At 34.5% G+C, this 16556-nt stretch overlaps 1 protein-coding gene across 1 annotated transcript; it reads right to left on the bottom strand.

Moving 5' to 3' along the window:
- Nucleotides 1-2403: 2403 nt before the first annotated feature.
- On the bottom strand, nt 2404-15718 carry LOC112045881 (uncharacterized). Its single transcript, XM_052890699.1, has 14 exons — nt 15633-15718; nt 12509-12580; nt 11554-11707; nt 10836-11008; nt 10277-10390; nt 9401-9601; nt 8718-8872; nt 7805-7949; nt 6946-7097; nt 6245-6458; nt 5179-5394; nt 4720-4884; nt 4142-4233; nt 2404-3344 (listed from the first exon to the last, which is right to left on the bottom strand). The coding sequence occupies exons 1-14, from the start codon at nt 15640-15642 to the stop codon at nt 3237-3239; spliced, it is 1971 nt and encodes a 656-aa protein (XP_052746659.1). The 5' UTR covers nt 15643-15718; the 3' UTR covers nt 2404-3236.
- Between the last annotated feature and the right edge of the window lie 838 nt (nt 15719-16556).

Genomic DNA, 16556 nt, shown 5'->3' with positions numbered 1-16556 from the left:
TTCCCTTTCTACAAATATTAACGTTGTTTAGGTTTTTAATTTTTTAATTTATCAATAAATTTTTCTTATAGCCATAAAGGTTTAGCTTTTAGATTTTCAAGATAAACACAGATTCATATTTTTGTAAAGTTATTATTTATTTTTCAAATATTAATATTTAGTCATACTTGTAGAATCAGTCGCAAGCAATTAATAATACTAGTACGCATTTATTATTATTTATATAAAGGATAGTGATTAGAATTAAGTAAAATAATAATAATTGTCTAAAGATTACCCATGTTAAAATAAGAAATTCTAAACTACTTATTGGCTGGTAGTTCTACCTATACACAATGTACTATTTTTTATTTATACAAAAAAATAAACTAACAAAGATATTCATAAAAAGGAATTGATTGACGAAAATGATATCATGTTTATGTATTAATAATATCTGACATTAATCAACATACTCATAATATATTATTTAACATTAGTATTCTAGTAAACTAACAAGTTAATAAAAGTGTTCTTGCAATATGAAAAAAAACGATCATTGTAGCAACCAAATTGGTATTTTAATCGTTAAATCGTTTTATTGCATTGTACCTATCTAATTAAACATAAACATATAAAGGATAGTACGTACATCTCTAAATGTATTTTCGTATTAGAATAATGATAAAGTTATTTTTAAAAGTGAATTGTTGAATGTAATGATGCAGACTCAGAATTGGATTACAAAAATAAGATCAATACAATCAAGACAATATTTGTCAGGACAACTTAATTAACGAATCAAACTGTAACCAAAATAAGACCCTTGAATGTCAGTGAATGACCTTGAGTGGAGTCACGCACTTGTGAACCCTACACACAGGGTTAAGGGCCCCTTGTCAGTTAACTGACACTTCCCTTTTCCACTCAAGTAACTCTCCCCGCCTATCCCTAGTAACCCATAAAGACTTACACAACAAGAAATGTGGATGGCTCGAACGCCATGAGCATACTGAAGCTGACCGGACGACGAGCGCCTTATATCGAAAGTCGTTCCCGTCAACTGATACCGCTACCCCTCTCTAACTCCCTACTCTTTACGAAAACAAGTCACGCCACCTAGTGTCGGCACGAGCCAACACGAGATCGAGCAACATCCTATCCGTCTCAGACAACTTTTCAAATGATTATGAAAAAATTCCGACTAGTTTGACTAGATTAATTTTGTCATAATATTATTTAATACGGAAATAGTTACATGTTCTAAAATAATCATTAGCAACCCATTTTCGGCTCACTGCTGAGCACGAGTCCATAGTCCATATAGCAATAGGCAGACTTAACACATGTAGAGAATTAAGAATATTCTCAGGTATGTAGTTTATCACGATGCTTTTCCTTCGCCGTTTGAGACACGTGATATTTCATTACTTAAAATGCACATAAATGAAAAGTTGAAGGCGCAAGCCCTGGACCGGATTTGAACCTACATCCTCCGAATCAGAGGTCGAGGTCATATCCATATATCACGAGCTATCACGGCTCTCCTAAAATTATAGAGCCGTAGAATTGGCTTACCCATGTATCGTTATCATGTAGGTACGAATGCATGAAGTTATTTAAAATTAAATAACCTACATAGTCTACTTTGACAAATACCCACTTAATTATCTATTGAAAAACTGTAAAATATATACGTACGTAAACGGCTATTATACAGATTTTTTTCAATTCGAACCAGTGGTTTCTGAGATCAGTGCGTTCAACCAAACATACTCTTCCAAATATATGTTTATAGTTGCTATACAGACGACTTTTGTACATTCATGGACTACACTTTAAGAACCAATGCATGAAAATATAACATTAACTATGATAAACTATACAAGTACACATATATAGGAAAACTATACATAACTATTCTTTAGCTTCTCTCTGATTTCACCCATACACATTACGTTCACGTGGAAATATCGTAAAAAAGTCGCCTATGTGCTACTTTATACTACCTACTCTATCTCTATATATCATTTATAAATGGTATTTATAAAGTATATATAGGGAAAACTTTGTTATAACTTTGTTGTAATAAATCACAGATGAAAGAATAATAGTCAGATAGAGCGTACGAAACATGGCAGGGATGCAGCCATTCCAAATACAAATTCAAAAACGAATACATTCTAGAGTCAGTACGACACAAAGTGTCGCTTAAGTAATTTTAAAATAATATTTAAGAAAAATGGCGTCTTATGTTCTTAAATATTTTAAAAACTGTTCAAAAAATCTAAAAAAATAAGATAAAGTATTTTTTCATACGTAATTTATTAGTCTATTATGATATCAATTTAGGTAATTGTTAATAGTGTTAAATCTTGAAATACAAATTATGAAAATATTTGTATATACGGATGTCAAAGGAGACGCGTAACGTTTGTTTTTATGGGTTTCACTGGCCTCACCACGCTGCTAGTATAGACTCATTCTGTATCATTCTTTATTCTGTATCATCATAGTAACTAATTATTAAAGTATCTACCTACTATATTCTTAAGCGCAATATACTATGCTTTATCATTATTTATTAATAAGGTTTATATTTTTATCATATTATATTATAAATAATGATTAACTAAGTATGCGAAGAAGCATTTTAGAAAATATTCGTTAAAAATATAAAGTAAGCTATAAATAATCCTAAACATGAGTTACATTTATTAATATTACACCGAAGAAATATAAGTTGGAAGAGCTCTTTTCACCTTAAGCTAAATTATAACCAGAAAAAGTGGGATTTTTTTCTTCTGATCTCATTCTCGGACGTACCTACACATTAACCACTATTGAGTTACGAATAAAACAATTAAACAAGAGTCGAATCTCTAAATAGTATCATCGCAATTGTATTTATTGTTAAATGTACTAAAAGTTAATTTAAAAAACAATTACTTAGTATAGCATTCTCCAGAGATTACAAAATTCATTGTACGCGTATAATTTTAAGCTCTTGGGTTTTATTAGGTATATTAAAAAGTAAAGTTCCCGTAAATTAGATTCAACTGTACCCAAGTAGAAATAAGCCATTTAGAGCTCAGTACTCTGTCATGGGCTGCTAAAGCGTACACTTTTTGCATTGAAATACACATGCCATACCAAATAATGAACCAATGAGTGTCTATACATTTGGATATGTTTAGCCTTAATATCCACAGGCTCTTGTTATGAGTAATGACCCTTTGCAAGCAGGATGTTGAAGGCTAGACATAGTAGGAGTGCTGGCTGGTGGGACAAGAGTCTTGAGGTGGTGAATGGGTACCGCAGCCGACGAGAACGCGACATCCTGGTACAGGCGACGCGGAATATTGCTGAAATTAACATTAAATAATACCTTACTTCATACTAAACTAGCGGACAGCCCCGTTTTCAAATGCGTAGTCTCAGTTTGTCTTGGGAACTCGCAATTAAAATATAGCTTATGTCACACGCTGATAATGTAGCTTGCTCTGGTTAAAAAAATATAATCGGTTTTGGGCGTGAAAGCATGACAATCGAATTTACTTTCGCACTTATACCAATACTAGCTGACGCCCGTCGGAACACGGAGATAATATATACCCTATAGCCTTAGCCATTCCCATGAGAATACAGGGATAAAATAAAGTCTATGACACTCACGAATAATGGTAGTGGTATTACTTATAGTAGTAAAATCACAAACTTCCCTAAACTTCCCAAAAACCCTACAATATCACAAACTTTACCTCTTTATAATAATTAGTATAGAAGTTTCCATTGTTATTCGCTAATTGCTAGAATGTGGTAATTAATGTAATCGTGATTTAACCACAATTTGCCTAATAATATTAAATTAAATGACAAAAAAAAGAAATACAACAAAAATGACAAAAACTTCGCATTCCAGAAACAGGGTGAAAAAGGACTATCTCGTTTAAGGGACAAGCGTCCCATATTATAGTTCATTTTAGACCTCATCATACCATTATATCAGGTATCACGGTCTTCCTCGGAGAATATGATGAGTTCTGTCACAAAAAGCCCTTCTGCCACTTGAAAAGCTTGTACCAGAAAAATCTCCCCGTACTAAGCTACCTGTACTAGATTATAGAAAGGATAACTTTTAACTTTTTGTAGGATAACTTACATTTTGACATGAAGCTAGTTGGTTGACTGTTATGTTGGTAGTTCCCAAAACACGTTCCTCTCTGGTAAAGTCAGGCTCGCGGTGAAACGAACCTTAGAACAATAAAAATGTTGGTATCGTTAACATAAATTGTTTCCTACGGGTTTCCAATTTAACGCCAAATTACGACATTTGCCTTTTCTGACCTATTGTGTACGAACATACATTTGAATTGTTTTAAAAATATACAAAATAGAAAAAAGTCTCACGTAAGAAAACCAAGGGTTAAGGTTAAGGGTACTTTAATTTTAATATTTTCTTAAATATTTAAAAAACTTTTTTTTTGTTTTTTTTTTCTTTGTGGACGGAGATTAAGATCCAGTTTTATCACGGGTCAAAAGTTACATAAACAACAAAACACAGTGTGTCTACGCAAGCAAATGTGAAATTTTAATAATTATCATTTACAGTCTAAGTATGCCTAACAAATGCGGTGTACCGCAAGGAAGCATTCTTGGCCCATTGCTCTTTATACTATATAATACTAATGATATATCTTCAGATTTATAGAATATGGTTTTTATGAATTGATCAATTACCATCGGACCGTGGCACTAAGTCAGGGTTATGCTCCAGGTTGTCCCGTTTCGCTTTGATCAGCTTTATGCAGACTGCAGCTGCCGCTACTGCCGCGGCGATTGCTACCAGACCAGCGCACGCCTCCAGCCAACGCGTCCACGTACGAACTGGCACGTCTTCTGCAACTGCTAATATTAGAATTGGGATGGACATCTTGTATCGTAAATATAATCACAAAACTTAAAGCATGTATCCTATTGGCGTCTTGTAAATTATTGAGTTTCTCGAAAGTTTGAAGCGGAAAAACTATGTTGAGGCTGCTATTTGTTTGAGCAACAATTTGACGAAATTTAACGGGCATTGTTGATCGCGAGTGAGAGAATAACCATTATGATCATCATCATAAATCAATCTTACGGTTTTTCCCTTCGCAAATAATGGCGAACTTATTACTGAATTTAAAAATAAATAATAAATACCTGACGCGCTTAACGGTGTTATCGTCTGTAAATGTAAGCTTTTTGATTCACTCCTTCCTCTAGCACTGCTCGCGTAAACTGTCGCTGATAAATTCCTGTCATCCTCTATGTCTGGCAGGTGGAAGTGACCCGCTGCGTTGGACATATTGTGGAGTAAAGTTCCATCAAGATTGAATAGTTCTAGATGAATGGTTTGAGGTCGTCCACCGTCCCAACCTGGATAAAAATAAAACACCTTTGTTTATATACTTGTAGCTTGTAGCTTGTATTGTACTCGTGCTGCAGTTTCACCGGCACAGTTCGTCCTCGTGGGGAAATGGGGGTAAAATATAGTTTATGATAATCATAAATAACGTGGCTTTCTATTGGTAAAGAAATTGTCAATATCGGTTCAGCAGATGCAATGCAGAGATTACCCCCTACAACCTTACAAGTTTTACCTCTTTATAATATTACCTAGTATAGACTACTACGGCCCGCTACTTAATTCTGAGAGAAAATCGTTGTAAACTTCCACTGTACGTGATCACTTCTTTAGAAGATACTTCCAACAATTATCACCATACTTCAACCAATTAAAACAAAACCTTAACAAAGTATATACCTTCCTCAAGAAATACTCTGTCTAATAGTAAAAACAGCAAGAAAATCTTATTATATATATAGTTTCTGTTTATATATACAATAGTTTTTAAGTTTATTGCTAAAAGACAGACAGACAGAGAAAGCGGGCATTGTTTTATAAATGTATAGATTTTATTAATAAGTTCAGTCTATGTTTACAGTAAAGTAAAAGTATATACGTTACAAGAAACATATATTTTTATCAATATATTTAGAACGAATATAATTAGTACATTGTAATTTTTACACAACTAATTTTTATACCTTTTAGAAACTTGAAACAGACCTATTATATTTATTATATCATTAAGTACAAACGACTGTGCGACAAAAATCTGCAATAGTATTTTTTTTTCAATTCTAAATTTAAATTAGAAATATTGATGTAAGTTGTTAATTTTTACTTTTAAAAGGGAAATAGACAAATATACAGTAAACCTACCTTTCTGACACTGAACTCTTATGGAATGAGGATAGGAGCGTAACACGACGCATTCCGGGACATGTGGGGGACTCCCCGGTGCAATAGTGTAGGAACAGGGCCGTTTCTGCTCCCCAAAAGAATTGGTAGCTCGGCACAATAGTAAACCTAAATCGCCATCGCGTGGTAGCCACGTCAGTGTTGATGTGAAGCGATTGTGAGAACCAGCCACTTTCTGTAAATATAATAAAAGATTTGTAAAATTTCTTTAAGTATTTTTAAGTATTAAAGTCTTAATATTTAAGTTGATAATTATTTTTATATATGTTGTATCGTCACCATTATCAGCCTATTTTAATAACCTACAAAATTAAATTAATTATTATTTTTAGTTAAGTTTTCAGCCTGGAGTTGGGAAGTTGGTGGTGTTACACCTGCCTGTTGTTGTTGTTATGTTGGCTGTATGATGGTTAGTGTAGTTAGTCACCCACTAACCGACATTGAAGCAGCGAGCGAATTGGTTTAGCAATTTTGTGTTAAAATCAAAATAACTGAAAAACGTCTTTTAAGTGGATTCCATTTTAGTGTTAAAAAGATTATTTATATTTGCTTTAAATTTCGTGTGGTTGTTCTTTTTTTTGGTCGTCTCCGGTACCCTCCTAGATGGGATTCCTTAATATGCTTAAATAATAATGATTTACATTAAAATTGCTCTAACTTGCCTTAACACTAGTGTACAGCGTCCTAGAATCGGCGAATGTCCAGCTAAATTGTAGAGGGTCTGGCGAAGCCTCTACCGCGCACGTAACCGTCTCCGCCTCTTGAACGATTGCGCCGACCATCTCCTCTCGAGTTGTTAGGCAAATTGGTCGATCTGTACAAGTGTTAAAATATTTTTTACAAAAATAATCCGCTTGTCTTAAAAATGTAATCATGTTGATTTTGATTTGGATTTTGATTTTTTGATTTTGATTAGTTTGGTATAGGCGGGGAGGATGACTTGGGTGGAGAAGGGGAGTGATAACTAGTTTTAAAAGACGTTGTTAACCCTACAATCCTTCGGTAACAAATCCGGGACTTCACTCAAGGTTATTATTCCATTCATTGGTAACATTTTTGGTGGGAATTGTGACAAAAATTGTGATTGTGAAAAAAAACCTGACAGATTTTAATTTAATAATAATGTTTTGTCCTTTTAATCCGCTTAATGTCAACCCGTTTTCAGACTGATATTATTGACGCCTATTTTAGTAGGTAAAATTTGTGTGTAGGGTTTAAGTAATCTCTGGGTCTACTGAACCAATTTTGATAATTCTTTTACCACTATAAAGATACATCTTCCTTGTATGCCTACAGGAATTTTACAGGAAGCTTTTCTTATGCCGGATTTTAAGTCAAATCGTCATTTTCAAGTTGCCTGTTACGAATTGGCTTAATCAACTTATTAACTTTACCCCATTAGCAAACATAGTACAGTTACGCAAGCAACTAATATGGTTCAACCTATCAGCGACAAACAGATATTTTAGCCGCTTATATATAAAATTTTGAACAAAGCAAATGATAAGACCCTTAACTTACATCCGACGTTCAAAGTAACTTTATCCTCGAAGACTGAGGTGGGTAAATGTGAGTTGTGGGCTCGGCATACTAGGTCGTGTTTGCTGTCACGTAGAGATGGCGCCAGTGTGAGAGACGATACCGTATAGTTGCCGTCATGTAGTTCCTAGTTAATAAAAATAGTGGTTTAATTGATTTTTAACGCAGACCCATTTGTGCGGAACGCTTTATTCGTCATTCATAGTCTTTTTCTTCGGTACTTGTACAATAACAATAGTAACTGTTTTTTAAGAGATTCAAGTAACATTAATTGCAAGATCAACCTCATAAACTATTTATTTACGATTATGTTTTTGTAATGGGTTCAAATTAAAAGTCGATGCATATGTAGCGCGTTTTATCTCGTACGTGACGTGACGTATTTTTTTTAATATCGTTTGATTAAAATATAAATATACTCCAAAAAGTATACGTCAAGGGGTACAAACAGGACTACAGTACATAGATTAAGCGTTTAAGCTAAGAGGACAGTCTGGCAATGTGGTGTTTAAGTATCAGTATCAGCGTTGCCTATTTTCTTAATTCCCAACAAATCGAATCAAATAGCCCATATTGGGCAAAATTCACTCATTAGTGATTTTTCATTCTTGTATTAATTGACAGTCTATTCTTCTATTTTTACAACATGGATAGTTGCAAATTAAAAAAAAATGTATAGAACCAATCCCCACGTTTGGGGAATTGTCCAAAATTGAATTAAAACTCCTCGAAATTTGGGAAAACTCCCAACAAATTGGCAATACTGAACTCTACGTGCTGTCGCCGCCCTGTCCACGGCCTAGGTCCGTTCCGTGTACCGACCTTAAGTCAAGTTTTAAATCTATTTTCATACTTTTATCTATTTCTTATGCTATGGTTACGAATATAATCTTACCTTATGTACACTCGGTCTAAGTAAAGTGTCTCCCAAGTGCCATGTGATAGACGGCGGAGGTACGCAGCCCACTACCACACAATCGACCACGCGCGGTTGCCCAGCTTCGAAATCCACATTATTGTTCAATCGAATCTCGATGTTTAAGGGGGGAACTGTTGAATTCAAAACACACCTTTATTTATATATGCACATATATAATAGAATAGAATCGAATATATTTTTATTTGTCCACACACAAGCAATAAAATAAACAAACAGAATATATAAAAATCTAGTCGTGGACAAAAAGGTATCCACCTCAACACGATGCTGGTTTTCAGGTATTTTTTTCATATAAAAGCGCAATCCAGAAAACTTACCAATCAATTGTACTTTATTACAATTTTTAGACATAAACATAAGATATTCAAAGAAACTTGTTATTATAATCATCATCATCAGCCTAAGTCAGTTGCTCTACATGGACCTCTCTTAAGGACATCCAAACAACACGGTATTGAGCCGCCTATATCCAGTGACTCCCGAAACCTCTATGATATCGTCGGAGGAGGTATAGTTCTAGAGGTGGGTCGACTAACACTGCACTTTCGGATTTGGGGTCGCCAGTCCAGCACTTTGGTTACCTCAACCAGTATATTGAACTATTTCTTATGATCCTTCACATAAGCTGGATTACTTACGATACATTTTGACAACGACACTAGCGCTCAAAGGCTCTGTGACGTCAGCGTTCTGGGCGAGGCACTCGTAGTGTGCGTCTAGCTCGTCGCGCGTCGCGTTATGCACCCGCACGTCCGCCCGCAGCACGCCGGCACGCGCTGTGTGCGCGCGCTCTATCACTACGCCGTTTCGACGCCAGTACACCAACGTATCGGGCTGATCTGAAATAGGCAGTGTTATAATGAACTAAAGGATGTTCGCAACACCATTCGCGTTTTATGCAAAACCCAGCGGTAACCATGAATTTTTCCGGGATATAATGTAGCCTATATACAGTTTATACAAATATTCAATTTTCACCAATTTATTTTATCCAAATCGGTTCAGCCATTCAGCCCTGTAAAGGTAACAGATGCTAATGAGCATGGTATCGACAACTTACGTGCTCTCCAAAGCACGGGGATGAAGCAAGACGCAACAAGAGTTTCCTTAGAGAGTCGTTCCATTCCTCCCTACTTAGATCTTTTAAGTTCGCGAAAACCGCCTGATGATGATAATGATGCTGCGGTTCCGTTAAGGAGCTTATAAAAAAACTCATTATTTATGTGTCCAATATAAAAATTGATCTGAGTTACGAGTACCAATGTTACTAAGCACAGCTGCTTTATTTGACTCTAGTAGTAGAATTGGAGTTTTGTGGATTGTTATTTGTCATCACTCTATAGTCGTGAATAGTGTACTAGGTCACAGAGTTAAATTGCACCTCAGAACATAGATAATTGTTATCATAAGTTAAAACTTCAAGAGCTCTATGGTAAAGAGGCCGAACTCACGCCAAGAGGTCATTGGTTCGACCCTTGTTCGCTGTTTTTATTTTAAATTTTAATTGTACGTACCATCGTCTACTTCGCAGATGAGTGTGAGGTTAGCTCCGAGGCTAAGTGGCCCAACATATCCCCTTTTGATCTCTTCGTTCAACTCGTTGTGAATTCGCGGGATGCCGGGTGAATCTACAACAATAAGTAAGTGAATTGTTTTTATGTTTAAATATTTGTTTACCTTATGTACCTACAAATTTATATACATAATAGATGTTCTATAAAGGGAATTTTGTGCCTCTGTACTTAGTTTAGCTCTTGCCTAATGGGAATCTTCAACTCTGGAAGTATAGGTACTCTTTCAAACAAAAAAGAATTTTTAAAATTGGTTAAGAAATGACGAAGGTATGTGGTAACAAACATAAAAAAAGAACATACGCGTCGAATTGAGAACCCCCTCATTCTTTTGAAGTCGGTTAAAAATGTATATTGCCAACATGACCTTTCTAAATCAAACTTTAAAAAAAGAACTGTATTTGATTCTGATTCGGTATATTAGATTATGAACAGGATAATTTTATACGAATGTTATTCTACGGCACAATAGTTATGTAGCCAGTATTTTATTATTACTTACCCACCAGCCTCACATCAATGACGTAGTCTAGCGAGGGGGAGGCTTGATAATGGACTCTGCATCGATAAATACCGCTGTCCTGCTCAGTCACGCGTTTCAGAAGGAGAGAGGTGTCATCATAACATGCCCCTGCGTCGCATGACGTACCGAATATTCTATCGCGGTTCACGGCTCTGGGGCAAAAACATAGAAGAAGTATTAAATTAAATAAATGAATATATTTGGACAATACACGGATATCTAGCGCCAAGTAAGCCTGTGTTATGGGTATTAAGATAGGTTATCATTTACATTTATATACTGCTTATATAATATATTAACACACCCAGACACTGGAAATCACCCATCTCACAAATTACTAGTTAGTAATTTTTTATTAGTGGGAATCGAACCCACGGCCGTGGATGCAGAAAGCAGAGTCACTATTCACTGAGCCACAGAACATGGAAAACGCTAAAGCTTACGCTGCGCCAGACCACGATACTAATACATATTTTTTTATTAATTTAAAATTTAATAAATAACAATTAAATTGAAATTTTATAGAGACAGGAACTCGGGAGATAATTTTGATGATTTTATGATTGATGATTGATTTTAAATTATTATACCTAATTAAAGCAAAAGATGTCTGTTTGTTTGTTTAAGCGGATCTCGGTAACTATACTTTTATTAGTATCTGAATCAAAATAAATTGTATATTTTTAAATTCACGAACCTTCTCTCGATTTCCTCATTAGGAAATCTGTAAAGAAAATCTCTGTCGTTTTTCAACCAAAGGATATAGGAGTCTGGTCCATCTAAGAACACTTTTCCTTGACCACACGGCAGCCTGGCATCCCTTCCTCTCACTGCGCGAAGTACCACAACCTCTGTGAAATAATACTTGTTAGTTCATTATCTACTAAACTCCAAGTACCTAAATCGTTAGCATTAAACCATTACATAGAGTCGTATATATGCAATCGCAGGGAAAACGAGTAGGCAAACAAGATGCTTCTATAAATAAATTAATTCGTTGGCTCAGTGGTAAGCCTACGTGTCTTCCAATCACAAGGGTTCGAGTCTTGGCTATGAGATACACGGGATGATGATATATTTGGATAGAGTTCTTCCTTCTTCTTGGAAATTTTCAGTTGAACCCGTTGGGTCCCTGATATCTGGCGTCACCTAGACGATTTTGGGGGCGCCGGGGCTGATACAGTCAGGCCAAAAAACCCTTCCAGAACAGCCCTCTATCCTTCTGCTTCTGCCTTCGGGCCCCTTCACGCTTTGCTTCTAAGCTATCATTTTCATTATACATTAAATTATCATCCCCTGGTCTTCGTATTCTTCTTTCCTTGGCCTGTTCCGCACTTGGCCTCTAGGGGTTGGCCGTTGTACGTAGGTCCATTTGGTGCTGGTCCCCGCTAGAGTCACTCCAGCCAACCAGAAGCTTAGCAGGCCACCCAGGTCGCCGAACGCCTCTTGGAGTATATCCCCTGACCCTATAGGGGGCCGTTAAAATTGGTGGCTAACGATATAAAAGATAGATACAATAAGAAATGTAGATATATAACTTGGCTGGGTAACCTACTATGATAATCTATTGCTGGTAAAACGTGGTCTTCAAAGATATAAAATCTTCTTTACGGTTTGTCTAATTAACATAGGTAAGTAAGTAAACAAATTACCTGGATCTAGGCTAACCACATATCCGGATAAGTATATACTGAGGAAGATGCCGTAGAACATCGTACTTAGGGCTGTAACAGGCAAGTAATTCTATTAATATTGTATCAAAAAACTTGTTACCATTAAAAATGCCTACAATTTTATAAGTAAAACCAGCAAAATATTCTGAAATATAAAAATATTTTTTGCTCATAACATTCACATTTCGAGTTTTACATACAGCTATTTTACTTTAAGTAAAACTGGTAAAATTCAAAATCTCAAGAAAATTTATTATACTTCTGAGGTCCATTTTAAATAACTTACAAATAAGTAAGTTAAAAGTAACAACAGAAGTATAAAAAATATCATTTTATAAAATGTAAATATGATGGCCCTGAATAAAAGCATCTAAAAATCTTACAGTGAGACTTATTATTACTAGAGCAGCTGACAACCAAAATCTAGGCTAAATCGCTAGTCTATAAATATATTATATATATATTTAAAGAATATTTGCCTTATATATTTTTTTAATATAACCAATATTTCTGTTCCCCTCCAACTAGTTGGAAAAGACTGTAAAATGTATCGAAAGGAATTTTGTGTCAACTTAATTCAGCTTGCTTTACTTCATGCGCTGTAGCAGGTGACAGTTCGTTTCACTCTTGAAAGTTTGCCGCGATTCACGATAATAGTACGTATTATGAACGTCGTTGCCTTATGACGTTCATAAACGTCAGCCGCAAGATGCTACAGCGCACATAGTATAGTGGGAACTTTGACACCTGTAGTGGGAATGTTCAACTCTAAACCAAAAGAATTGAAGCTTACATTTATAAAATGTATATATGAGCTTTTAAAATCAAATCTTAAAACAAAGAACTTTAGGTATTTGATTGTGATTCGATTGATTTGGACTATGGAACAGGGTAATTTTATACAGATGTTATTCTGCGGCACAAAACATATTATGTAGTACACTTTAGAAGTGGTAATAAGTCAGCGGGGATCAAACCACGACGTTTCTGTAATTTACCGTTGAGCTATCGTTGCTTAAAAAGTACAAGTCCTTAATCATCGTGAGTCACACAAACAAAATATGAATTAGTTCAATCGGACACTCAGCCCTATCAGCATATCGGTTACCAGCTTAGCTAGGACTCTTTACCGGCAAAACTTTCTTTCCCTTTTAATCCAATTAGTAAGTGTATTGCGGGGGCAGGCGGTTCTAGTTACGACGGCGGCAAAGAAGTGCATTCATACACGCAACCTCCCTCGGTTTACGAATGACTCACTATACTGTGTTGTCGTAAAGGGGGTAAATAGCTAAAGCTATTGTAGTACTTTTTATTTACGACGTCTCCTAATGAAGTTTAAAAGCTCAAATGCAGTAATTACCTACAAAACACAAAATTACGATAAAAATAAAATAACACATATCAATAAAGTAACTAAGAGTCAAGTAGTCGTTATAACATTTTTAGTTTTATTAATCATTTTTTTGAAAATTCGTTAAATTTTCGCATGACATCTAAACAAAAAAATATTTATTTACTTATTTAGTGGGTAAATTTATAAAAAACTTTTATATTCCTACGTAAAAATGTCATGAGATCAGATTGACCAACGTGACGAATACCTACTCCAATATGATATGCTAGACTTTGGGCCCGTTTCACCAATTTCTGATAAATATCGAATAGTCTAAAAGTTTTATTAACAACTTGTGAATAAGTTTTGACGGCCGCGTGACGCAGTGGTTAGTGACCCTGCATCCACGGCCGGTGGGTTCGAATCCCATAACTGGAAAATATTTGTGTGATAAACATGGGCGTTTTCCAGTGTCTGGGTGTATTTATATGTAGTAAATTAATTTATATGATAAATTAGCTATCTTAGTAATCAATCGGTAAGTGGTGGAACCAATGCTTAGAAATATAAAATTTTAATTAACATGTTAGTCATAAAGTCTGTATCCACGCTGTACAACATTTAATAATTTAACCCGACCATGGACTCGATCCTGAAAAAACGCAATCATCTACATATAATTAACTAACTGACGCCCCGCGGATTCACCTGCGTAGTTCCCGTTCCCGTGAGAGTATGCGAATAAAACATAGCCTTTGACACTTATAAATAACGTGGCACTTTTCTAAACCGATTTAGAAAATTCTTTGCCCCTAGCAAAGAATTTTCTAAATCGGTTTAGAACATCTAGAGATTACCCCTAAAGCACCATCAATTTTACTTCTATACAATATTAATATAGACTTTCTAATATTGGTAAAGTGGCCGGACTCAGAGAGAGAAGGATCGATCCCCCTTGTTGGTTTATTGTTGTCCCCACACCTAACAAGGTATTTTCCGACTAATTCAATCGGAATGGGAATATTTAAAAATATATGGCAAATATTTAGAAAACTTGATTGAAAAATCTCACTAAGTATATGTTTATACATTATGTTTTATCGAATTAACTAAATTATTGAAACTTGTATCTATATACTGATGATCCTGTAATTTTTCTAAACAAGTACATCGCAATGCTTTTTGCAAATTAGATCACTATTTACGTCATTAGACATTCAATTAAAATGAACCAAATGCAATGAAATGAATGAAATGAAAATGATTTTTAAAAACAAACAAGGCAAGCCTTATTAAAGTAAATTATTTTTCGCAGAGCACGAATAAAAAAGTCAATCAATTGACCTGAACAAAATAACAAAAAAAAAATTATAAACTTCTACTTATTCTAATGTAATAATAATGAGTATTTTTTTGTGCATAAACAATTTTTTTTAAATTTAAATATACAAAAACATGTATATAAATATTTTTCGGTTAATTTATTCACTAAATGATACTTGACATCAAAATAAAAAAACACAAATGTACACATAAACAAAAAAAAATAAACACCTACCAAGAAGTCATTAAAATTGTATGAAGCTAATTATTGACTATATACATATTAATAGGGAAATATTCTCAGGTATTCCTCAGGAAAATCTATCAAACAAATTTTCGCAAAATTATCTCTTGTATCGGATGAGCAAATTATTATTACTTATTAATTATTTTACGTTATAATTAAAACTTATGTAAATAAAAATAATAATGCTTGCAATATCTTACCTGTAAACATTGTGCACTGTATAATTTTTGAATCCTTTATCGCAATTCAATCACTGTTAGCACACGTGTGTTGTGCACAAAAACTTTCATTCAAATAAACTTTTCACTTCCATGTTCATTCCAGGTAGAGTACGTAGTTACCACGCGTGTTTTTTTGTTGCAGAAAAGTATGGAAGGGAACTTTGTATTACTATAATTTTTACTTTCTGCTAAATATACATGATATAATTTATATCCTATCCTACTAATATTATAAAAACTAATATTATATATGTTTGTTTGGATGTTTGTTACTCTTTAACGCCGCTACTACTGAAGCGATTTGGCTGAAATTTGGAATGGAAATAGATTTTACTCTGAATTACTTTTTATCCCGAAAATATCCATGGTTTCCCGAGATTTGCGAAAACTAATGATTTTGATGATATCAATGCTTGTTAATCTTTCATGCCTCGACTACTGGACCGAATTAGCTGAAATTTGGTATTGAGGTATATTATAGCCTGGATTAACACTTAGGCTACTTTTTATCCCGAAAAATCCATGGTTTCTGAGGGATTTGTGAAAACTAATTTCCACGTAGACGAAGTCGCGGGTGTCCGCTAGTAACCTATATTTTGAAAGCAATTTGTATATTGAGACGAGTAAATAATTATAAAAAATTAACCTCTTAAATACGGCATGAAAGTTTATATGAAAGTCTTTAATTTGTTTTTATAATATTCATAAATACTCTGACTATAGACTATGTACATATAAACTGCAATATGTGGTTCATTATTTTTTGGTTGATTAGGATTTCAGGACGTTTCTTACGTCCCAAAATCCTAATCTATCAAAAAATGTCCTTATTTATCAAGTAACATTCATAAAAAGTGGTAATACGGTGGATAAAACTGGCTCATCATTATAGAAATATAATAT

The sequence above is a fragment of the Bicyclus anynana genome, chromosome Z (genome assembly GCF_947172395.1).
Source record: "Bicyclus anynana chromosome Z, ilBicAnyn1.1, whole genome shotgun sequence".
Classification (NCBI taxonomy): domain Eukaryota; kingdom Metazoa; phylum Arthropoda; class Insecta; order Lepidoptera; family Nymphalidae; genus Bicyclus; species Bicyclus anynana.
Note: the sequence above shows the minus strand (reverse complement) of the source record. Positions and strands in the feature narration are given on the sequence as shown.